This window comes from Pseudochaenichthys georgianus, chromosome 12 (assembly GCF_902827115.2).
Source record: "Pseudochaenichthys georgianus chromosome 12, fPseGeo1.2, whole genome shotgun sequence".
NCBI lineage: Eukaryota > Metazoa > Chordata > Actinopteri > Perciformes > Channichthyidae > Pseudochaenichthys > Pseudochaenichthys georgianus.
This window is the reverse complement of record NC_047514.1, coordinates 28,447,709-28,472,655: the sequence shown is the minus strand read 5'-3', so window position 1 is coordinate 28,472,655 and position 24,947 is coordinate 28,447,709. Positions and strand designations below refer to the sequence as shown.

General features: G+C 43.0%; 1 protein-coding gene across 1 annotated transcript in view; it reads left to right on the top strand.

The window, feature by feature from the left end:
• Positions 1–22,893, top strand: part of eeig1b (estrogen-induced osteoclastogenesis regulator 1b) — a 40,955-nt gene extending 18,062 nt beyond the window's left edge. The window contains exons 2-11 of the mRNA XM_034096526.1: positions 8,247–8,367; positions 8,951–8,980; positions 18,679–18,795; positions 18,996–19,042; positions 19,560–19,720; positions 20,056–20,151; positions 20,710–20,917; positions 22,425–22,546; positions 22,628–22,697; positions 22,777–22,893. Of these exons, the coding sequence (XP_033952417.1) occupies positions 8,247–8,367; positions 8,951–8,980; positions 18,679–18,795; positions 18,996–19,042; positions 19,560–19,720; positions 20,056–20,151; positions 20,710–20,917; positions 22,425–22,546; positions 22,628–22,697; positions 22,777–22,822 (1,018 nt within the window). The 3' untranslated portion in view covers positions 22,823–22,893. The remainder of the gene's footprint in view (positions 1–8,246; positions 8,368–8,950; positions 8,981–18,678; positions 18,796–18,995; positions 19,043–19,559; positions 19,721–20,055; positions 20,152–20,709; positions 20,918–22,424; positions 22,547–22,627; positions 22,698–22,776) is intronic.
• Positions 22,894–24,947: the final 2,054 nt, after the last annotated feature.

Below are 24,947 nucleotides of genomic sequence, written 5' to 3'. Positions count from 1 at the left end.
ATCTCTGTGGACAATTATTTTTCAAATGATTAAGCAATTTGTCCAGAATCCAAATGATCCAGAGGCCCCCTTAAACTTCAAAAAATCTATTCAAATATGCATTAAAATCAGCACACACAGAGTACAACTATGAACATCTTCCGGTTAAAAACGGCCATTTGGAACCCTGAAAAGTCATAAATGCATTCAGTTAGGGTCCATGTGATGTGCTGTAATGCGTCTATGAGAAAGACTGTGGAGATGGTGATCGCAGTCTGACATCCTGCAGACTGTTTCACTGACTGCTTTGTTTTCTCTCTCCAGGAGCTCAAAGGTGGAAAGGCCTTCTAAAGGTAGGTTAGTTTATGATGAGATACAACCACCGTCATACACAAGACAACACACTCCTCTTCAGTCCAGCTCAGCACAGGTGATCGAACCCGTTAGACCTGAAACTATGGCCTTATAAGGTTGAGAGAGGCATGTGTTCTGCTGTAAAACTTTACAGAGTCAGTGATGGTCAGTAAATGTGGTGTTTAAACACCAAGCATGACAAACATCACAGGGCTTTGTTTACAGGGAAATGTGAAAGAGGACAAGACATTGAAGTGGTACAGTAACACATCAAATGTGTGTGTGTGTGTGTGTGTGTGTGTGTTCTGTGTGTGTGTGTGTGCTGTGTGTGTGTGTGTGTGTGTGGTGTGTGTGGGTGTGTGTGTGTGTGTTTGTGTGTGTGTGTGTGGTCCTGTCTTTTAAAGTACAGCTGTTTTGAGCGCTATAGTGTCGTTGTCACACGTGATTATAGGTTAATTACTGGCATCACTCCATGCCTGAGTAATGTGTGTGCGATGTGTTTGTTTTATCTGTTTGTGTCCCAGGACTCTTTCCTCTGTCTGCACCGCCTTATCTTCAGTCAATGAGTTAAGTAATGAAAGATAAAATGATTTCTGAAGTGAGTAATAGGTACATTCAAAATCCTTCACAACCTGGTAAATAAAAAAACCATTGTCCATTCAGATCCTAGTTAATCTTTGCTGAAATGCCCCTCTTTAAAATACTCTTTTAAAAAGAGGGACCTTTATCACAAGCCCTGTGGTCATTACAGTCTGGAGGGGTTCCCCTTACTGCATTATCATGTTCAGAAAAGGACCATTTCTTGAGAATCTAAAACAATTAGGCTCTAAGGAGCAGGGACGTGCACAGACATTTTGGGGGGCGGGAGCCCAAGTGAGAAAAAGGACACTTCCCTAATCATTTATAAAAAAAAATGTAAAACAAAAAGTTAAATATAGTTAACACAGAGACAATGGTCTTCTATATTCACTACGCACAAGAGCAGACAACAAACTAGTCAAATTAATAGTTATTAAATAGTAGCCAACAATCAAAATTATGAAGTTATCTATAGATTTAAAAGCTAATCTGCATTTAAACAACAACATTTCAGGGGAAAATACGGACTTGACGTAAGTAACTATCTGGGGAAGTTGTGAGGTGACATTTTTTTGTTTTTGTTTTATCCTTTTCAGCTGCAATGCCTTGGTAACTGCATGCAAATTAGCACATTTTAATCAAGATAAGATAAGAGATAAAATAGTACTTTATTACTAGTGTACTAGTTAACGCCTGATTTGCATATCAATGTGGCGATTGTGATGACGTTATTATATACACATTTGACTGTATTTCACTGTAGTGTCTCCCCTTAAGTACAGTAGGCTACATTAGCCTGTATGCTCATGATAAATTGCCTTTGCTATACCTTCAGCTAACTTATCCATTAGCTAGTATAGTTAACTCTATTTGTTTTTGTCTTTAGCTAATTAGCTGTAAACTCGAGGCACTGGCAGTTTAGTAATTTGTTCATCACCACTCACCTTCAAACAAGCCAAGAAAAGCCGGCATAACATGCTGTGTGTTGTGTGTGTGTGTGTCCGCATCTGTAGCCTGTTATTGTCTCATGACACCGCACTGTGAATGAATCAAAGTAAATATATAAGTCGTCATGAACACATCTGTCCATCAGACAGAGGCTGCTGTGCCTCCTGTCATCATTAATGGACGTCTCTTTAAAATGACCGCTCAGAGGAGAGGAGTTCTCAATTTCTCTAACTGCCTGCTGCTTCCCCTCCTCTCTCCTCGGTTCCCCTCCTCGGCTCCTCCGCTCGTATCTCCTGTGGGCGGGACTAAGTATCGAGGATAGGAGTCGAGGACGGGAGTCAAGGAGGGGATTCGAGGAGGGGAGTCGAGGAAGGGAGTTGAGGAGGGGAATTAGTTAAATGAGAAAGGGCCACAGTGTTGTGCCTTTTTGTAGCGTTAGTGTCTTCTTCTTCTTCTTCTTCTTCTTCTTCTTCTTCTTCAATGTTCCTACCCGTGAGATATTGGACAAAAGAAACTCGGCTAGTAGTGTCAACTAAATCCATATTACAACAAAAGTGCTTTAAACGAGGCAAATTACGAAAGTATGTTCTCAATCCCCAAGTATGGGATTGGATATTACATTAGATTAGATGTATTGTCCCCAGGGGGGAAATTCATTTGCACAGCTCTGTTGTGGTAATCTGTATTATATAAACCGTATTGGTACAATGAGCGACATCTAGTAGCGGATTGTGGACATTGATCTGATTTTTCTCATGGCAGTTTGACTCTAGAGAACAAACAGGGGACTTCTTTAATCTGTGTCTGTCCATTTGGTGTAGTGTTTTATCCAATATTACATTTGGTTTATATATTAGTCACTTTATTATGAAAGCCAGGTTTTAGGCCTTGGTCTGAACATTCAATCCTGGAAATAAAAAATCAACCAGATACATTTTTCAGATAGATAGTAGTAAGTAAATCTGTATAGGAAGACGAGTTAAGGGGTAGAGGAGAAAAGGTTATGGTTTTAGTCTGTTAACCAAAGTGCAGCCATCTAATAATGTACTATCTGTTATTAAAGATAATAATAATAATAATAATAATAATTTCAATTTATATAGCGCCTTTCACGAACCCAAGGACGCTTTTTTACAATGGGAAGTAACAAAAAAAAAAAAAGGTAATAATAACATTACAGAGCAATAGCAGGAAATAAGTGACTGTAAATTAGTTGAGGCCAAAGGCCTGAGTGAACAGATGGTGTTTGAGGTGTTTCTTGAAGATCAGAGGAAAAGAACAGAATGAGAGGGGTCAATCCGGAATAAATATAAAGAAGCAAAGATATGTAGAGCAGTGAGAAGGAAAAAAAGCTGGTGTGTCAATTCATACATTGCCAGTATTTGTCGTTGTTGTGAGAAAAACAAAAATCGCCCCCTCGGATTTTTTAACTGCCCCCTCAGTCATTTCATCCTGGAGCCGGGCCTGGACGGAGATCTCTTTTTCTCCCCCACTTCTGACAGTCCAGCAGCTGATCAGAGCATGCTCCCCTCTCCTGCAGGGGGGCGTGGTCAGCTGCAGCTCATTTGCATTAAAGCAAATCAATCAGCCCCCTGCAAAACAGGGCTGGAAAGAGTAAATAGAGCGAAATGAGGCATGGCTAAATGCAGGATCTGTTCGGTATTTTGAAAAAAAAAACTATATTTATATACTTTATATAGGTATGGCCCTACAATATATTGTTCAAATATAGCATGATAGGTCCACTTTAAGTTCTTTGAAGTATTTATTGTCTTGTGTTTCAAAAAGCATGAAACAACAGTCCTTTGGTTATACATTGCTCAGACATGTATCTGTGAAACAAAATGTATTGAAAGTAGAGAAACATCAGGAATCTTATGAACATAATGCAGCGTTCCGGTGTTTCCCATAGGATAAGAAAATGCTTAAAAAAAGACCTTAACGCTTCAATGTGTGGCCCTTTTAAAGCAAAATTAAGAGGTTTATATCTATCAAGACACTTTCTCACACCACATGCAAACACTCACACATAGACTCACTGTAAATAAACTCACGTTAACCCACAGTCTGAAAATAATTACGCACCAATCTTTCTTTGCTGTAGATCATATATCTGGGCCTATACAGACTACGTAGATAATACATTTTTAATACATTTAGGGCAGATTATATTAAGGCATGCCCCCACAGTCTATACAATGAATGCTGAAACACTGTAGGGATCATGATGTACAGGTTCAGTAGTTTCTCTGGACTCAAACATTTGATTGGGTTGAATGCTTTCATTTGAGAGTTACACCGACAGTATCAAGGATACCCTTCTGTTTGCATCGGCTAATGAGCCCTTAGCACAACTCAGTAGAACTACATTAGTGATAAGAAGCACAGCACACAAAGTATGCTGACAGACACTTTCCTGCTGCACTGGGTCAAGATAACACCTTTTTATTTCAGTTTGAAGGTTAAAACAATTTGGAGACATCGGGTTTTTAAGGTGACATTTATAGAAACAGAAGCTATTTTGGCAGGCTCTGCTCCACCCAGCTGTTTTCTGTATTCACAGCCACTAAAGGGATAAGCATTGGTACCCTCGTTTTAAACCAATCATATTGCACAGACAAACCCTACCTGTTGGCACAATAAGTGTTTCATAAAATAAATATAATACCTAGATTGTTGCAACCCTCAACAGATGTTTTGCCAAACTAATTTCCCTGCAGATTATTTTTAGATTAATATTAAATGTTCACACATATTGCTGTCGAAATGTTTAAGAATGAATAGTATAAGAACAAGGGGGACAGGAAGGGGCCTAATATGCAGCTATACTACTGTATATACAGTGGGGCTAAAAGTATTTAGTCAGCCACCAATTGTGCATGTTCTCCCACTTAAAAAGATGAGAGAGGCCTGTAATTTTCATCCTAGGTATACCTCAACTATGAGACAGGAATGAGGAAAAAAAAAAAATCCAGAAGAAAATCACATTGTCTGATCTTTAAAGAATTTATTTGCAAATTATGGTGGAAAATAAGTATTTGGTCAATAACAAAGTTCATCTCAATACTTTGTTATATACCCTTTGTTGGCAATGACAGAGGTCAAACGTGTTCTGTAAGTCTTCACAAGGTTTTCACTGTTGCTGGTATGTTGGCCCATTCCTCCATGCAGATCTCCTCTAGAGCAGTGATGTTTTGGGGCTGTCGCTGGGCAACACGGACTTTCAACTCCCTCCAAAGATTTTCTATGGGGTTGAGATCTGGAGACTGGCTAGGCCACTCCAGGACCTTGAAATGCTTCTTACGAAGCCACTCCTTCGTTGCCCGGGCGGTTGTGTTTGGGATCATTGTCATGCTGAAAGACCCAGCCACGTTTCATCTTCAATGCCCTTGCTGATGGAAGGAGGTTGTCACTCAAAATGTCACGATACATGTCACGATTCATTCTTTCCTTTACACGGATCAGTCGTCCTGGTCCCTTTGCAGAAACAGCCCCAAAGCATGATGTTTCCACGCCCATGTTTCACAGTAGGTACGGTGTTCTTTGATGCAACTCAGCATTCTTTCTCCTCCAAACACGTCTAGTTGAGTTTTTACCAAAAAGTTCTATTTTGGTTTCATCTGACCATATGACATTCTCCCAATCCTCTTCTGGATCATCTAAATGCTCTCTAGCAAACTTCAGACGGGCCTGGACATGTACTGGCTTAAGCAGGGGACACGTCTGGCACTGCAGGATTTGAGTCCCTGGCGGCCGTAGTGTGTTACTGATGGTAGCCTTTGTTACTTTGGTCCCAGCTCTCTGCAGGTCATGGACTCGGTCCCCCCGTGTGGGTCTGGGATCTTTGCTCACCGTTCTTGTGATCATGTTGACCCCACGGGGTGAGATCTTGCGTGGAGCCCAGATCGAGGGAGATTATCAGTGGTCTTGTATGTCTTCCATTTTCTAATAATGCTCCCACAGTTGATTTCTTCACACCAAGCTGCTTACCTACTGCAGATTCAGTCTTCCCAGCCTGGTGCAGGTCTACCATTTTGTTTCTGGTGTCCTTTGACAGCTCTCTGGTCTTGGCCATAGTGGAGTTTGGAGTGTGACTGTTTGAGGTTGTGGACAGGTGTCTTTTATACTGATAACGAGTTCAAACAGGTGCCATGAATACAGTTAACGAGTGGAGGACAGAGGAGGCTCTTAAAGAAGAAGTTACAGGTCTGTGAGAGCCAGATATTCTTGTTTGTTTGTCGGTGACCAAATATTTATTTTACTGAGGAATTTACCAATTCATTCTATACAAATCCTACATGTGATTTCCTGGATTCTTTCCCCCCATTCTGTCTCTCATAGTTGAAGTGTACCTAGGATGAAAAATACAGGCCTTTCATCTTTTGAAGTGGGAGAACTTGCACAGTTGGTGGCTGACTAAATACTTTTTTGCCCCACTGTATATTGTGGGCACAATATGAATGATTTAATATAGGACTGAGGGAATCCAGATACATGAATTGATTTGTAGTCTAGAGAGGACTGACCCTTTGTAAATAATAAGAAGGTACAACAGGAGGGTATAATAACTAAAGAGTAATGTCTGTTTCTGATTTTTTTCTTCTAGCATGATGAAATCCAGATCAAGATTAGATAACATTTTTCGTGTTATTAAATTGTGATTACTGCTGTTTTTGTGTTTGTTCAGGTATAGTTAAAACAACATGGTTTGGTGCATAATTGTATATTTCATATGGCTGTGCACTTATATAAATACATGCTGCCCATCCTGATAATACTGGTCAGCAGTAACCACGCTGTTTGACATCACATCCCAAGAACACGCCTGTGGGACTGAGTCATCAGCAAACAGCAGCTGAGTGGTGTGTGTTGTGTAACTGCAGAGCGGATCATGGAACTGGACGATTCCCATGTGGACCTTCTGACATGTGCGGGACAGATACTGTAACTTCAGAGTTCACAAGTCAGGACAAGCCGAGCACGCCGAGTGTGTTTGTGTGTGTTGAGAGAAGTGTAGATAGCTTAGTAAACCCTATTCACAGCTTTAGTTTGAGTTCCCGACTAGCTTAGTCTTGTTGAATTAGTTAGTGAGAAAGGCCTGTTTTCAGACTAAGGACGGGACACTCTGGATCAAGCCCATCAGGCTTCACTCCCCACCCCAAATCCACGGATGCAGGGATGAAGGTTCTGTGTCTTAGTTCTCCAGCTATAGCAGTCTGAGCTGCTACGTTGTGGTCTCTTTCTCTGTTTGTGTTCCCCTGCTTTGGTCACCACGTGGCCAACATTTAAAAATGATCACATGGACACTGCAGAAATCATTTTATTGCTGAGTGTTAGACACATAGACTGCATCTGTTTGCAATCATTGGAAAACCCCTCAACACTCCTGGGTGACATCATCGGGACTATCATCACAATGTGTAGTTATATCATTTGTAAATGTTCAATACATCTCTTGAAACAATGCTCTTTAAACCTAGTGAGGAAGTAACTAAACTGGAAACAACAAGCTACAGAAGAACTGAAGGGGGGGACTTTAAATATGTGAAGCCGTTTTCAAACGACCAAAGGGGGCCATGCCCTGCTTGCTGTTTGAAATACATCTATTTGCATAATCATTGTCATCATTATGGCCTGTAAATAAACACATTTTAAAGTTTTTAAAGAGTGCCTCTCGCTACGAGGAGCCTGCTGAGGGTTTAGTCCAGGGGTGTCAAACTCAATTTCATCGTGGGCCACATTCGCATAAAGGTTGCACTCAAAGGACCGATTGTAACTATATAAATATAATATATATATATATATATTACATGATTGCCTCTGAATTTGATTATTATTGGATAGGATAATAACTTAGTAATTAACTACTTCTGAAAGCAGAAGTCCAGGGAAAATAATTGCAAGTCTCTTCAGTGGGCATGTCACAAAACGAGATGCATTGTGGGTAGTTTATGGGCAACCTGCTCATATAAAGTGGCATGTAACCGTATAATAAACGTATTATATTCGTTGCAAGCTCTTGCGGGGCCACATAAAATGAAGTCGCGGGCCGGGATTGGCCCCGGGCCTTGAGTTTGAGACCCCTGGTCCAATCACATTGCAGCTCAATGCATTACATGACTACTTTTGGGAGTTGATAACTAATAAAATGCAACAGTGGTGGATTCCCTTGTCAGAAGCGAAGTCAAGCTCTCTGTGGTCACCCAGATACATGTGGACTTACTCGAAATTGGTTTGTTTTTCAAATATGTGAGCATAGCTGATGGATGTGTGTGTGTGTGTGTGTGTGTGTGTGTGTGTGTGTGTGTGTGTGTGTGTGTGTGTGTGTGTGTGTGTGTGTGTGTGTGTGTGTGTGTGTGTGTGTGTGTGTGTGTGTGTGTGTATAGAGAGGAGGTGCAGCAGAACTGTGTTCGATGGAGGAGAAAGTTCTCTTTCGTGTGTAAGATGGCTGCTAATCCAATCACTGGAGTGTTGGACCCCTGCATCTGCCGGGTCTCTGTACGTAAGGTAATTCCCAGCAGCCACCTGTGCATGTATAGTACGGCCCCCAGTAATTACAACTGCCTGATACTACCTCACATAATGTTGGGCAATTTGTACAATTAGCATAATTTGCCGTAATTAGCACTCATGACAATTTTGGAGTGGTCTCTGAGGTTATGCTGAATCCATTTCTGAAATAATAGAGAATTTAACAATTCCAGGATGAAAAAGGCAGTTTTAACCTGATCTTACTATGAGCAGTGTTGTGACCATTGGATATAGAGAGCACACAATGCAAATGATTTCATCTACTGTGGACAATTATTTTTCAAATGATTAAGCAATTTGTCCAGAATCCAAATGATCCAGAGGCCCCTTAAACTTCAAAAATCTATTCAAAATGCATTAAAATCAGCACACACAGAGTACAACTATGAACATCTTCCGGTTAAAACGGCCATTTGGAACCCTGAAAAAGTCATAAATGCATTCAGTTAGGGTCCATGTGATGTGCTGTAATGCGTCTATGAGAAAGACTGTGGAGATGGTGATCGCAGTCTGACATCCTGCAGACTGTTTCACTGACTGCTTTGTTTTCTCTCTCCAGGAGCTCAAAGGTGGAAAGGCCTTCTCAAAGGTAAGGTTAGTTTATGATGAGATTACAACCACCGTCATACACAAGACAACAACACTCCTCTTCAGTCCAGCTCAGCACAGGTGATCGAACCCGTTAGACCTGAACTATGGCCTTATAAGGTTGAGAGAGGCATGTGTTCTGTGTAAAACTTTACAGAGTCAGTGATGGTCAGTAAATGTGGTGTTAAACACCAAGCATGACAACATCACAGGGCTTTGTTACAGGGACATGTGACAGAGGCAAGACCTTGACGTGGTCAGTAACACATCACATTGTGTGTGTGTGTGTGTGTGTGTGTGTGTGTGTGTGTGTGTGTGTGTGTGTGTGTGTGTGTGTGTGTGTGTGTGTGTGTGTGTGTGTGTGTGTGTGTGTGTGTCCTGTCTTTTAAAGTATCAGCTGTTTGAGCGCTATAGTGTCGTGTCACACGTGATTATAGGTTAATTACTGGCATCACTCCATGCTGAGTAATGTGTGTGCGATGTGTTTGTCTGTTTGTCCCAGGACTCTTTCCTCTGTCTGCACCGCCTTATCTTCAGTCAATGAGTTAAAGTAATGAAAGATAAAATGATTTCTGAAGTGAGTAATAGGTACATTCAAAATCCTTCACAACCTGGTAAATAAAAAAACATTGTCCATTCAGATCATAGTTAATCTTTGCTGAAATGCCCTCTTTAAAATACTCTTTAAAAAGAGGACCTTATCACAAGCCCTGTGGTCATTACAGTCTGGAGGGGTTCCCCTTACTGCATTATCATGTTCAGAAAAGGACACATTTCTTGAGAATCTAAAACAATTAGGCTCTAAGGAGCAGGGACGTGCACAGACATTTTGGGGGGCGGGAGCCCAAGTGAGAAAAAGGACACTTCCCATAATCATTTATAAAAAAAAATGTAAAACAAAAAGTTAAATATAGTTAACACAGAGACAATGGTCTTCTATATTCACTACGCACAAGAGCAGACAACAAACTAGTCAAATTAATAGTTATTAAATTAGTAGCCAACAATCAAAATTATGAAGTTATCTATAGATTTAAAGCTAATCTGCATTTAAACACAACATTTCAGGGGAAAATACTGACTTGACGTAAGTAACTATCTGGGGAAGTTGTGAGGTGACATTTTTTTGTTTTTGTTTTATCCTTTTCAGCTGCAATGCCTTGGTAACTGCATGCAAATTAGCACATTTTAATCAAGATAAGATAAGAGATAAAATAGTACTTTATTACTAGTGTACTAGTTAACGCCTGATTTGCATATCAATGTGGCGATTGTGATGACGTTATTATATACACATTTGACTGTATTCACCTGTAGTGTCTCCCCTTAAGTACAGTAGGCTACATTAGCCTGTATGCTCATGATAAATTGCCTTTGCTATACCTTCAGCTAACTTATCCATTAGCTAGTATAGTTAACTCTATTTGTTTTTGTCTTTTAGCTAATTAGCTGTAAACTCGAGGCACTGGCAGTTTAGTAATTTGTTCATCACCACTCACCTTCAAACAAGCCAAGAAAAGCCGGCATAACATGGAACTGTAAAGTGGGAGGTGCTGCTACCTGTCTGTCTGAAGTGACTGTAAGGTGGGAGGTGCTGCTACCTGTCTGTCAAGGGACTGTAAGGTGGGAGGTGCTGCTACCTGTCTGTCAAGGGACTGTAAGGTGGGAGGTGCTGCTACCTGTCTGTCAAGTGACTGTAAGGTGGGAGGTGCTGCTACCTGTCTGTCTGAAGTGACTGTAAGGTGGGAGGTGCTGCTACCTGTCTGTCTGAAGTGACTGTAAGGTGGGAGGTGCTGCTACCTGTCTGTCTGAAGTGACTGTAAGGTGGGAGGTGCTGCTACCTGTCTGTCAAGTGACTGTAAGGTGGGAGGTGCTGCTACCTGTCTGTCAAGTGACTGTAAGGTGGGAGGTGCTGCTACCTGTCTGTCAAGGGACTGTAAGGTGGGAGGTGCTGCTACCTGTCTGTCTGAAGTGACTGTAAGGTGGGAGGTGCTGCTACCTGTCTGTCTGAAGTGACTGTAAGGTGGGAGGTGCTGCTATCTGTCTGTCTGAAGTGACTGTAAGGTGGGAGGTGCTACTACCTGTCTGTCTGAAGTGACTGTAAGGTGGGAGGTGCTGCTACCTGTCTGTCTGAAGTGACTGTAAGGTGGGAAGTGCTGCTACCTGTCTGTCTGAAGTGACTGTAAGGTGGGAGGTGCTGCTATCTGTCTGTCTGAAGTGACTGTAAGGTGGGAGGTGCTGCTACCTGTCTGTCAAGTGACTGTAAGGTGGGAGGTGCTGCTACCTGTCTGTCAAGTGACTGTAAGGTGGGAGGTGCTGCTACCTGTCTGTCAAGTGACTGTAAGGTGGGAGGTGCTGCTACCTGTCGGTCTGAAGTGACTGCCGAGGTCCGCACCGCTGTGCACGAGACGTGGAGGGAGGGAGGGTAGAGAGAGCATTCTGAACTTCACAGTCTAATCTCCTGACCTGATATTTTCATTTTCTATTCAATCAATATATTTTTGGAAAGGGAAACTGTGCGCAAACAGCAGTAGATAGATATTCATTTATTAAAAAAAGGGCACTTTCTCTGGAGGAAGAAAAAGGGCAGGGGCTCAAGGCTAAGCCCACTTTGATGTCTATGGCTGCAGCCACACGAGGACGATAACGCAAACGGACCGCAATCGTTATTAAAAAAAGTCTTCCGTCCACACGCAACAGGCCCACTTAATGCGCGGCATGTATTGGCCGGCCGGCAACGAAAGTACGTTACTTAACGAAAAACCCTATGCATTTGATGTTATTTTGGACCATTATTCATATAGTAATCACATTACCTGAGCCCTTGAGTTGCCTAGAGCAAAATAGTTACAGCATATATTTAGTGATTTTAATGTTAACAGATCATTGATGCAATAACATTTTGACCCAATTTGCCTGACTTGACACATGGAATAAAACATGGGCGACGTACGAAGCATCCTCAATGTGGGTGAGACAATTTAACAGGGGGTGTGGGCAGGTGGTGAACCTCACCTCTTCTAGGGGGGTCCGGGGGCAAGCTCCCCCGGGAAGATTTTTTTTAAAATGTTGAAGTTAAATGCATCAATCTGGTGCACTTTGAGAGCAAAATTAGGGACTAAATCTATGGCAGTCAGTAGGGGCTTGGACTGTGAGCCGTAGGGTCGCTGGTTCAAGTCCCCGACCAGACCTACATTTGGAGTGTGGACTTCTACTTGGAGAGGTCCCAGTTCACCTCCTGCCCTGCCGTGGTGCCCTTGAGCAAGGCACCGGACATCCCCCTTCCCCCCTCACTCTCCTGTACAATAGTTGCCCACTGCTCCTAGCACTAGACTCCTGGTACTAGGATGGGTTAAAAGCAGAGAACACATTTCACTGTGTGTGCTGTGTGCTCTGCATGTGTGACCATTAAAGAGGGTTTCATCCCTCCCAATTCATCTTCTTCTTCTTCAACACCCATATAAAACAGAACTGTAAACAGATTTACTTTTTCTTTCAAGATTTATTTGAACTGCAAGTGGAGGCAAAAGTGACTGCACCCAAAATAATAAACCTGCTAGCCTAAACTCAGTAACAGAATGTGGGCAACACTTTCTTCTCCACAGCCGCGCGACCTCTGAGTCAGACGTCACTTCCCCCTTTTCTATCCTACTACAGCCGTACAGCCACTCCCCCATCCCCCGGTTTCCCTGCCAACCCCCCCCCCCCCCTCCCCTATGCAAGCCCCTCCCTCTGAACCCAGGGCTCGCTACAATACTGTATACACAAACTATACAAAAACGCCTTTACGCTTTGGAGCTTGTTTATCCATCTGTAAGCAACTGCCAGCTAGGTCTCTCAGTCACTCACTCCTGATCGTTCACTGCGCAGTGACAGCTGCTACGGTCCTGATGTGTGAAAGTGAGAACAAAGGTAGCCTATCAAAACGGCTCAGCCACAAATGTGGGCAGGTAGGATTTAGGTAAGCAAAAAAAAAAGGGAGTGGCCGGAACACTTACAAATGTGGGCCGGTAGGATTTAGATTTTTTTTTTGGCCCTCCGGCCTACACACAGCATCGGCCCACCGGGAAACTCCCGGTATTCCCAATGGCCAGTCCGCCCCTGGGCGGGGCTATTGCTTCAACATTATCAGGAAATGATCGTATAGGCGTAAACACGGAGCCGTTTGCCCCCCCAGAGCGTTTCGTTTGCAGATCTACCCACCTAGAGACCCGTTATCGTTATCGTTTTCTGCGTTTCCGTGTCGGCCTCATGTGGCCGAACCGTCTATCTGATAGAGAACTGTAGCAGATACGACCGTTATCGTCCTCGTGTGGCTGGGGCTTTAGTGTGCATGTGCCTGCTAAGGAGCATGATTCAGCTCTGGAAATACCACTAATGGATATTGGACTTTTTTAATGGGACAGGAGGAAAGGTCAATGAATCATTCAAAACACAGGAGTTATCCTTTGGGAACATGAATATTCTGTGCTAATGTCATGGAAATCTACGGAGCCCCTAAAGCAGGGGTGGGGAACTCTCAAGGGCCATTTCAATTTTTACAATATCCTCAGAGGGCCGTACAAGTTATTGACCTCTGCTTAAAAAAACTAAAATCACAGCCCATTCATTTCATTCTGTGCAAAGAAAAAGCAACCTCTTAATCCAGATATCTCACCATGACTCGCGTATGCATGCACGTGCACGGTGTGGCGTGACCACCAAAACAGAAAGATATGGACACAAGATGTGTGCAAATGTATTTAGTTTCCTATCCATGTGAACATGATTTAAGTGGGGGGGGGACCTAACCTCCTCTAGGGGGGTCCGGGGGGCGTGCTCCCCAGGGAAGATTTTTTTTTAAATGTTGAAGTTAAAAGCATCAATCTGGTGCACTTTGAGAGCAACATTAGGAGATCTATGGACACATCTCTCAACACCCAAACACAACTGTAAGCAGATTTTCTTTTCATTTATGGATATTTGACAAATCACTCCCCTTTTAAACTGTATTCTTCTTTATTAATAACTGTCATATAGTATTTTATACCTATAGTATTTATATACTTTATTCTCTTATTGTTTTTATAACTATAATGATCATATAAAGATGTGCCTTTACCTCACTGGTTGAAGACAAAGCTTCTTATATTCGTTAGCATAGCTAGCTAACCAGATGCTAATGATAACAACACAGTTATTGACTGTCTGATCAGTGTGACAGATGAGCAGATCGCCACTGGGCTTTCAACTAAAGACACAGACACGCAGAAACTGCGGCATGTGTATGGACTTATCGGTACTGCAATTTCTGAAGTGGCGTTCTGGTGCTCTCCGTCAGAACTGCACCCCTGTCAGTCGAGTCATATACCACGTGATGACACGTTAGGCTCCTGTTGTGTTCAAGGACCCTGACCTTAGCCAGGAAAAACAGACACTCGCTTGTTTAATTTTTTTGCGGTCTAGATTTCTTTCATTTTTTTATTTTTTTGCGTGTGTTTATAAATTACCTCGAGGGCCGTACCAAATTGTCTCGCGGGCCGTATACGGCCCGGAGGCCGGAGGTTCCCCACCCCTGCCCTAAAGGGACATGGGGGGAAAAAAGAAAAAAAAACAGAGAGAAAAAAAAAAGTCGGGATAACGGGTTAGTATCTCGTGGGCACCAGAACGTTTCTCGTGCTCAGTATCTATTTCTTTTTTTGAGAAAGTTACCGGTGCGCCAAGGAGGAAGTGGAGCGCACAGGAGACAACTGTTTCATTGCAGACTGTTATGTTTACGTGGGGAAATGACAGTGCATACATTATTTGAGATATATTTCGTACTCAGACTTCATTTTAAGGACATTTTGGCCAGGCGTGTGTGGTCACTCCAGGAGACAGCGGGACGTGCAACTCAGAGAAGAGCAGCACCAGCGCTCATAGAGCGTTTACGCACCGCCTACACTGTGTTTACCTTCATTGAACAGCTAAAGAGTTACGTTTTAACCACACACACCTCTACACACACACACACACACACACACACACACACACACACACACACACACCACACACACACACACACACACACACACACACACACACACACACACACACACAACACACACACACACACACACACACACACACATCACTCTAGACCTAGGGTTACCCACCGTTATACTGCGGAGGTCCCTGAACGCACCGCAGCCACTCTCACGGGGGCCGCGTGCCTTCGTATTAACGCTGTGTTTCACATTCAACAGTGAAACGCATTAATCGGAGCTATTATACCAGGCAAGGTGTGTTTTCTGACAACAGCACGCCGGCAATAGCGTCTCTTGAACCCGTACAGTGCTTTGACAGCACTTTCTGCGGTTTAGGCAGGCAGGCAGACAGACAGACAGACAGACAGGCAGGCAGACAGGCAGGCAGGCAGGCAGACAGACAGACAGACAGAAATGAGAACATAATTGGTGTAATGTGTTAAAAACATTGAAAGTTAAATATGAAGTGTATTCAAGTGTGGCTCATTTCTTCTCAAAGGACATGAATGCAGTGAAAGAGAGCGAGGATCTTCTTGTGGAAATATCCATAAAATTAAGTCTGAGTTCGAAATATATCTCAAATAATGTATGCACTGTCATTTCCCCACATAAACACAACAGTCTGCAATGAAATGTTGTCCACTTCTACTTGGCGCACCGGTAACTTTCTCAAAAACAAAAAAGTCGGGATAACGGGTTCACTAGCAGGAACTACGCCACAACAGTGTGATATTTGTAAGTTTATTGAAGTAACATGTGAATGATATGAGGGGGGTGAAGGGGTGATCTGGGAGGACGAGCTGTGGTCCGTGCAGTGGGAGACTCAGAGTGGGAGTTCCGTCTCCGGCATGATCTGCGTGGGCTGATTACGGGCCCCCAAAAGAGTCGGATTAAAAGCAGCTGACTTGAGCGTGTGCATGTCTGACGTCGTTTAGATTGTCGCGGATGTAAGCGTGGTACGCTTGGGATGTCGAGCGGCCGAGGGCCTAGATGGTTGGATAAGAGATGCCCGGTCTAGCTGCTGTGGACGCTGCGCCAATGCGGGAGAAATGGCTCTAATAATGTTCTGAGAATGCCCCCAAAATGTGTGGGATGTTCTGAAAGTGTTTGAAGGGCTTGAAAATGAACGAATGACTACATCTTCACTTCTAAATCCAACTAAACATTACCATTGAGGAGTTAGAATGATGCGAGCGGTTTACCCAGAACCGGGCCTCCGTTACACTCTAAAGGGAAAATACGTTTATGCCATAAATGTTAGGTTGGGTTGTGGGGGCAGGTGCTCCTGGTATGAGCGACGCCGCGGAAAGAGCAGATGTGAATTAGGCGAGAAAGCAGCCTAGCTCATTGAAGTTATTACACGCCATCCTGCCTCCCTGCGGGTGATAGACGGTTAAAGTCTGAGGCGTTGCGTGATGGAGAGGAAAGTGAGTGAGGTGTTTGAGGTGGTGGAGCGCTGACTGAGCATGCTGAGGCCGGGTGGGAGGGGGCTCCACATAATTGGCAAGAGAGGGATGCGCGTGCTGTGAAGATGCGGCAGTAAAGCTCGGAGTCCAGAGCGCCCCAGTATGTTCCCTGGTTGAACTAATTGATGCGGCCGGCGGCTTGGCTAGTGAAGTGGACGTGGTAGGTGTAAAACCCTGAGCCTCCGAAGCGTAAGGCCATGTCCAGAAATTGTATATATGTATATGAATATATGTGTGTGTGTGTCCGCAAGTAAATATATAAGTCCGATTCCTTGCTCAAGGGCACCACGGCAGGGCAGGAGGTGAACTGGGACCTCTCCAAGTAGAAGTCCACACTACATATCTTAGGTCTGGTCAGGGACTTGAACTGGCGACCCTACGACTCACAGTCCAAGCCCCTACTGATTGAGCCACTGCCGGACAATCAAAACTATACACAATACTAACACGTTATCCCGACTTTTTATTTTCTCTCTCTCTTTTTTTCCAGGTCCCTTTAGGGCAGTGTTTCTCAAAGTGGGGGGTGCAGAGGCATGACAGGAGGAAAAATCAGAATTTGAAAAATTTGAAAAATTATTGAATCGAAAATAATATGATACAGTATAGTAAAATTACGTCTAGGTCTTGTATTTTATTCAAGCTCGGTTCGGTGTGGAACGAGCCATTTTGTGTGCGTGCGCAAGCGAGAGAGAGAGAGACCGGTGCCGGAGATCGTTGTTGTTAGCTTCTGGTGCTAGCGAGCTACGCTAACGGATATAAGGAGATTTTTTCAACAACAAGGTGGAGGGAGTCCTCTCCTGTCAAACTGAGAGGCTCACGGCCCGTCCACCACAGCGGCGTGCGTTGACGCTTGCCGGCGGGCGTGTCTGACACTCGACCAACAACCAATCACATGAATCTCCCGCCCCTGACACACAAGCAGCGGTTTGATTGGCTAGAGCTTGTACTGGCATATGATTCGATTGGCTGACGCCTCGCCTCGTCGAAAGTTGAACATTGCTCAACTTTTGCTGCGAGACACGCCAGCTACGCTCCACGTCGCTTCCCACGATGCATTTCGGCTAAAAGTGACGTCACCCCATTCAAAGTGAATGGGGAAGCGTCAACGCACGCCGCTGTGTGGACGGGCCGTCAGTGAACTAAAGGACTCTCTCAGTGTCTAGATAGTTCACTTTAGTCTAAGTTATCTCAGTGGGTCTCAAACGTTTTGGTCACGATTAATGTAAACAATTATTTCCGAGGCTCCCGTTTATATGATCATTATAGTTATAAAAAAATGAGAGAATAAATGAAAAACAGGTTTGAAGTACTATATGACAGTAACAAAAGAATAAAGTTTAAAAGGGGAGTGATTTGTAAAATATCCATAAAGAAAAAGTAAATCTGTTTACAGTTCTGTTTCATATGGGTGTTGAGAGATGTATCCATAGATCTCTTCACGTTGCTCTCAAAGTGCACCAGATTGATGCTTTGAACTTCAATATTTCAATACATGTTAACTTGGCCCATTACGTGACTATTTGTCACTTTTTTTCCCTCCAAAGACAGAAAAAGTTTGAGAACCACTGCTTTAGGGGCTCCGTAGAAATCTAAGCCCTGCTGTGCAGTAGTTTTCACGACTCTCACTGGACCAACGTTTTGGATGTATAATCCAACCAGATATCATCTTCTTCTGTGTCAAAACAATCTTGTTATGAAATACTAGTCGTGATCATTTTTGTTCTGAACCCATCGAAGCACTTGATGAAGTACATCTTCACATTTTGAGCAATAACTTCTATTAAAAAAAGAAGCATAGATTCACTGGGAGCACATATGGAACACATCTGAATAAACATGTTAATATGATGGACAATGACAGACACACACCACCAAACACTGTGAGCCCTCAAGTGAGAAGCAGTGCTGACTGAGCGAAGATCATGAAACACGAGGTTAAAGGAGGTTATTGACTTCCACAAGAAGATCCTCGCTCTCTTTCACTGCATTCATGTCCTTTGAGAAGAAATGAGCCACACTTGAAGACACTTCATATTTAACTTTCAATGTTTTTAACACATTACATCAATTATGTTCTCATTTCTCTCCTCCTGTCTGTCTGTCTGCCTGTCTGTCTGTCTGTCTGTCTGTCTGTCTGTCTGTCTGTCTGTCTGTCTGCCTGTCTGTCTGTCTGTCTGCCTGTCTGCCTGCCTGTCTGTCTGTCTGTCTGTCTGTCTGTCTGTCTGCAGCTAGGTTTTGCTGATCTCAACATAGCTGAGTTTGCTGGTTCAGGCTCCACAGTTCGCTGTTGCATCCTGGAGGGTTATGACACCAAAAACACCCGGCAGGACAACTCTATCCTCAAGGCAGGGACAAAACACACACACACACACACACACACACACACACACACACACACACACACACACACACACACACACACACACACACACACACACACACACACACACACACACACACACACACACACACACACACACACACACACACACACACACACACACACACTCATCCCTGTGGTTTAGTAACACGTCTTCATTTATAGGTAACAATTGGAATGACTCTCCTGTCTGGGGATCCCTGCTTTAAAATGTGAGTTCCTCTTGGTCAGGGATTCTGACTCTGTGCACACCCTATCAGAAAACACACAAACAAGCTATAGCTTCAACCTATACTTGTTACATTTTGGTAAATTAGACCGATAGTGTAGATGAGCCAGAGTAAGCCAAAGGACCTATTCGTAGTTCCAGTTTGCTGTGTATGCATTGATGCACATTAAACCAATGTATGAACATTCAGTCTTGATGAACATACAGCACATACTGTAAGATATATGATATTAACAGTCACACTGAATCTTAAAATATGAGTATCATGTGTGTTCATATTCTACTTAACAATGACTCAGCAAAGGAGTACCATTTTATTGCAAGATTACACCAACCTAAGACTTAGTGTTTCAATATTATACAATACAACTTGTTATACAACTTCAATATCTACATTTCAGTTTTTTGACAATTCCAATATGCAACTGTCCCTGTTCCCCTCTGACCCACACATGAGACTGTGACTGTGGTGACTTTATTTTAGTTTTTGACATCACTAGGCCTCCCAACACGACCAAATCTGTCTCCATTGGAGACGAGGACCCAACCCTGCAGCTGGACTGTAAGGGGGAGAGCACTGACCCCACAGGGCAGCCTCTGGGGGGCGTCAGCGGGGTGGCGCGCACCTTCAAACCAAGACAGTCATCAGTACGTAGCTCAGGTAACTGCTCAGCATGGTTCCCTGTGTCCATAGCGTTTTAATGGTAATATAAGTAGATCAAGATAACATACAAATATTTAAATTACATCCCAAAATGATTAAAGAGTAAGTATGTTTTCCAATTTTGTCGAACCAATTTTTTAACAGGTATTCAGACAACATTTTACAAAATAAAACAAAAAAATGCCAGTTAGCAAGTTCTGATGTGAAAAACCTAAATGTTTGAAAGTGACAGAGAGACACGGCTAACGGCTTCAGAACGGACCGGATCATGTTTCTGATCCATGTTCTTCAGTCAGATGTGTGTGTGTGTGTTTACGGTGTGTGTTCTGCAGGGCTTCCTGAGGAGGGGGAGTGTGTGTCAGAGGAGGTCTTCCACACTGGTCATATCCGCAGCTCCAGCCAAGCCAGCCAGCACAGCAAGATCTCAGGTCAGGGGGGGGGGGCATCTGGCACGTTCTAATACCACATTCCACCATGTGCACTGTTAATAATGAATGCATATTACATTAGTTTCCCACCTGATTGCACTGAAAAAAGTGAAACATTGACTTTAATTTAATGTTTTATGTCAACAGATTTCTCATAACTGTATTACTGCAGGTTAGTTGAAATCAATAATATTAAGTTGAACCTAATACATTTTATTTAAATGTAATATTATTGCTTTCAACTAACCTAATACAGTTATATGTAATTGATTACATAATACGTCAACGAAAGTTTTTCGGTGCAGCATTCCTTCTGTGCTCACCACGACTGTCACTCATTTGTCCTTTGAACTAAAAGGAGGTTTCCATTCAGTCATTGAACCAAACACTTCCTCAGATGTTTCAGTCTTTAGAGACACTCAGGCTTTATGTGAAACGACAAGATCAAGACTAAGATCATGAGCTGTTTGTCTGGAGTCTACAGCACACTTCCACAAACAAATCATCTCCTCTCCTCCTCTCCTCTCCTCCTCTCCTCTCCTCTCTCCTCTCCTCCAGGCTACAGCACGGCTCACTCTCGCTGCTCCAGCCTGACTGACCTCAGTCACCAGAGGAACGCCTCCTCCAGCAGTAGTGTTTCCACTGGGTTAGCCCAGAACGCCCCCCTCAACCTCCACCGAGCCTCAGCAACATGCATCTCCCACCAAACCAGAGAGGCCCCCCCCCCCCCCTCTGCAGCAGCCCTCATGTCCAACAGATCCTCCAGGTAGATACACACCTGTAGCACAACACCGAGGCGAGTCTGGACAGCATCACTCTGACAGAAGTCTGAATCTCAGGCATGTGTAAACCTGCAAGCCAGACATTCTTTAGGCGCTCATGATGTGAGAGGAGTGTGTGTGGAGTGAGAGGAGTGTGTGTGGAGTGAGAGGAGTGTGTGTGGAGTGAGAGGAGTGTGTGAGGAGTGTGTGTGGAGTGTGTGTGGAGTGTGTGAGGAGTGTGTGTTGCTCACACTGAATGCCAACCAGCACAACAACAAGCCTCATCCCTCCCTCCTCATGTGCTGTTGTCAAAGAGCAACTATACAAATAAAATGACACTACCTATACCTGACAGTAAATACTTACACACTTTATTAGAACACACATTTCCTTTTCGTAGCATTTGCTTCCTGGATTTATCAGTTATAAAGTCCATTAATCAAACAACACATTCCTCCTAAAGTTACAAAATGCATTGATCAAGTAGCGAGGCATTCTGCTGTTTGGTTTGTTCCAGACATCTGTGTTCTCCAGAGGGCACATCATCTGATTTCCTCCAGAGCCACAGAGGGTGGCACTAGATCATTTCAGAACTAACACAACTCTCAGAAGCTGCAGTTTTCTTAGGGCTTAACAGCACATGTTGGCATGCCAACACTACATATAGAGAAGGGGCAACATCACTGTGCAAGGTCACCGCTCTCTGTTCACATTCCTTTATTCATTTTCAACCACAAGCCCACCGTGACAACAACACAACACCCTGTGATGAAACATGCTCTAGAAGTTTAGTTCAGCAGCTTGTTTGAAAGGCTCAGGAGACCAGTGGTGAGGAGCAGCTGGAACGGGAGCTAACGCTGCATGTCTTCATGAAGCCCTGAAACAATATGATGTTAAAACATTGGCCCTGCTAACAGCATTGATCTCTATGCAAAGTGCGGTGTTACAACTACTTCCGATTATCATGTTACTGAGAATATAGCTATTAAAAGTACAACTTTAAAGTGTAGTCTGTGTCTCAATTCAGATACACTACCATGTCGTACTCTGAACTGTGAACACTTTGCACTGACACTGAAAACCCTGAACCGTTGGCTTTAATCGAGTTTTTTATGTCAACAAATGTCACATAACTGTATTATCTTAGTGGAAAGCTGCAATATTAGGTTTCAACAGGTTCAACTTAATATTATTGCTTTCAACTAACTTAATGTGAAATGTGACTTAATACTTTTAATTAAAGTCAACGGTTTACTTTTTGCAGCAGACTTGGGTAGTGGGTGAATTTGAAATGGTATAGCTGTCGACAGAGGAGCTCTATCAGCTCTGAAACACACAGCACCTGTCAGTCGATACATTCAGTGTTTACTCTGGTCTGCTCATGGGAAAAGGAAAAGGATTAGAACAGGACCACTCAACCCCCCCTCTAAAGGATCAATGGTGGCAGAAAGCAGGACGTTAATGCTTCCTGACTTTGAGTGTATTTCAGACACGTTATCTTCCTGTCGTCAGGAGGAAGAAGGACCTGGTGGAGAGGCAGCCCAGCTGTGTGGACGACACCCGCATCGATGCAGGCGACATCGTGGAGAAGATCGTCCAGAGCCAGAACTTTTCTGACAGCAGCAACAATGAAGGTAGGACAGTTTATGGGATGGAGTTCAGCATGTGTGTATCCTAATGTAAACGCCTCTCCTGGATTCCTTGTTTTCCTTCAGACAGCAACTTGAGACTGTTTGTCAGTAAAGATGGAACCACCGCCCTCAGCGGGACACAGCTCTCCAACAGGTATGCACTTTTTATCTACCGTATCTTTTAACAATCTACTTTCTTTTGTCTGACCGAGCATGTTTCTGTGTTTTCCCAGAGGAACACCTGGTATCTTTGAGCCGGTGGTCATCGAGACTCACTGAGAGGTATCACCTCTGCAGCTCACCAGCTGGGAGGATTGTGTGACATCAGATTGTCTGTGACTGTATGTGCAAGGCTGCATACTGTTCTTAGGGCACACGACTTGAAAGAAGTCGACAATATAAATGAGGAACCTTTATTAATTAATCAGGAGGTACACTGAAACGTTGACTTTATCCAAATGTATTAAGTTGAACCTATTTAAATGTAATATTATTGCTTTCGATCAACCTAATACAGTTATGTGAAATGTGTTGACATCATACATTGAATTAAGTCAACGTTTTTTCAGTGTGGGAGACAGGATTACTGTATTTTCTCAAATGAAGGAAAAAAGGTATTTTTTACTATATTAAATTATTTTATAAGTACATTTTAAAATATTCAGATGTGCTCCCTGTTGCCATGTTGAGTTACGGTTCTAGTTGTTTGCTGCAGAATGAACGTGTCCTCTATGTATCTGTTTGACTTTAAAACACAGGAAACCTTCCTCCTCTTTATTGCCAAGCTTCTGTCATGGAACGTCCAGGTGGAGTTCTGTTGCAGCAGATGAGCTAGAATCAAACTGAACTTATCAATGAGACATACGAGTCTGTAGTAAATATAGCAGTAATCTAAGCACTGCATTCTCTTTTAGGATTTACAGTAATGCAATAATGTGCTCTACATTGGGTGCGTGTCAAACCTGTCACCGGCTACAGGTTCATTGATCACTCCTTTGCAGTCCCTGCAGAACGATTTGAAAAAATCAGCTCAATTTAATATTTTCCAGTATTTCTTTAAGGAAATTGAAGTTAAAGCTAAATACTTGTTCTACAGCACAGCACACATGTGAGCTCCTGGACCTCTCCTCTTAACTCTTCCTTAACCCCCCCGACCATCACTGATCATTTTTTATCTAATGGTTCATATTTCTCCCTCGCAGTCATTGGACAGTCTGATGAGCTGCAATGCATGTTTGGGGCAGTGAGCTCGCGTCTAATGTAAAATTCAAGATGAATGACACATCCAGGCAAAGATCCACAAACAATTTGGACATCATACTGGTTTCATTACTATGTTAGTCTGGGATCTGGAACACTATCAGGCCTTGAATAGAACACGTTCATTTGTATTAGTGGTGTGTTCACATGTAGTAATGTCTGCCAGAAAAAAGGACTATAAAAGGATTTAGCTTTCGTGCCTGTTATTGTTAATGATGACGGCAAACAAAACAGATACACTCATTTCTTAAATAAAAACAGGGAGGGGTCTGAGCTTTTATATCCGTCCTCCCCATGGCTAATATTATTAGCTTTAGCTGCACTTTCCAATGAAAAGACACGTGATACATGTAAACGCAAAAAAAACATAAAATGATTTAAAGTTATACAGTTAGCATTGTTACAACTACAGTTGCACAATTAATTTCTTTTACACTTTTGCTAGAGATGTGTTGGTGATGTTTCACTGATCAAGGGACCAGCCTGAAACACACCCAGTGACGCTTTGACCAGGGCTCGTGCAAGAGTCACTTGAACAATACCCTGAACCCTGCACCCTGGGAACTATAGTGCTACACTGAAGTAATGCTGCGTTCAGGAGGGCCTCGCTAACTTATACAAACGCCTGTTCTGCGGTCCAGGCGATGCATTCACCTCTGATGACCACACAAGTCAGATATGATTCCATCCTGTTATTTGTTTTTTGCATTTTATTTACGCAGATTCTTTTAGCCAAAGCAACCTACAATAAGTGCAATCAACGATGAGTAAGAATCAAGAATGACTTAGGCCAAACCTTTCTAATTGCTACGTAGAGGAATAAGACTTTTAAAGGCCAGATGCAGTGAAAGCAGCTTCCAGATGTTTCTCCTGCTTGACGCGTCGATGAGCACCTCCTGAACGCAGCACCAGAGCCATGAAAGGCTGGAACTGGAACATTAGCTTATACTCTTTTATTATATTGTTTAAACTTGATCACTCTATATATGTACTTAAGATACTATTTTGCACAGGTGTACTCTCTGAGGAGGATTGTTAGAAACCACTCAAAGGAATTGGGAAATGCATGGTTGTCTTAAATGTCATGTTCTGTTTTTATTTCTTTTATTTGTATTTGAATGCTTCTGTTGTTGGGGAAATGTGT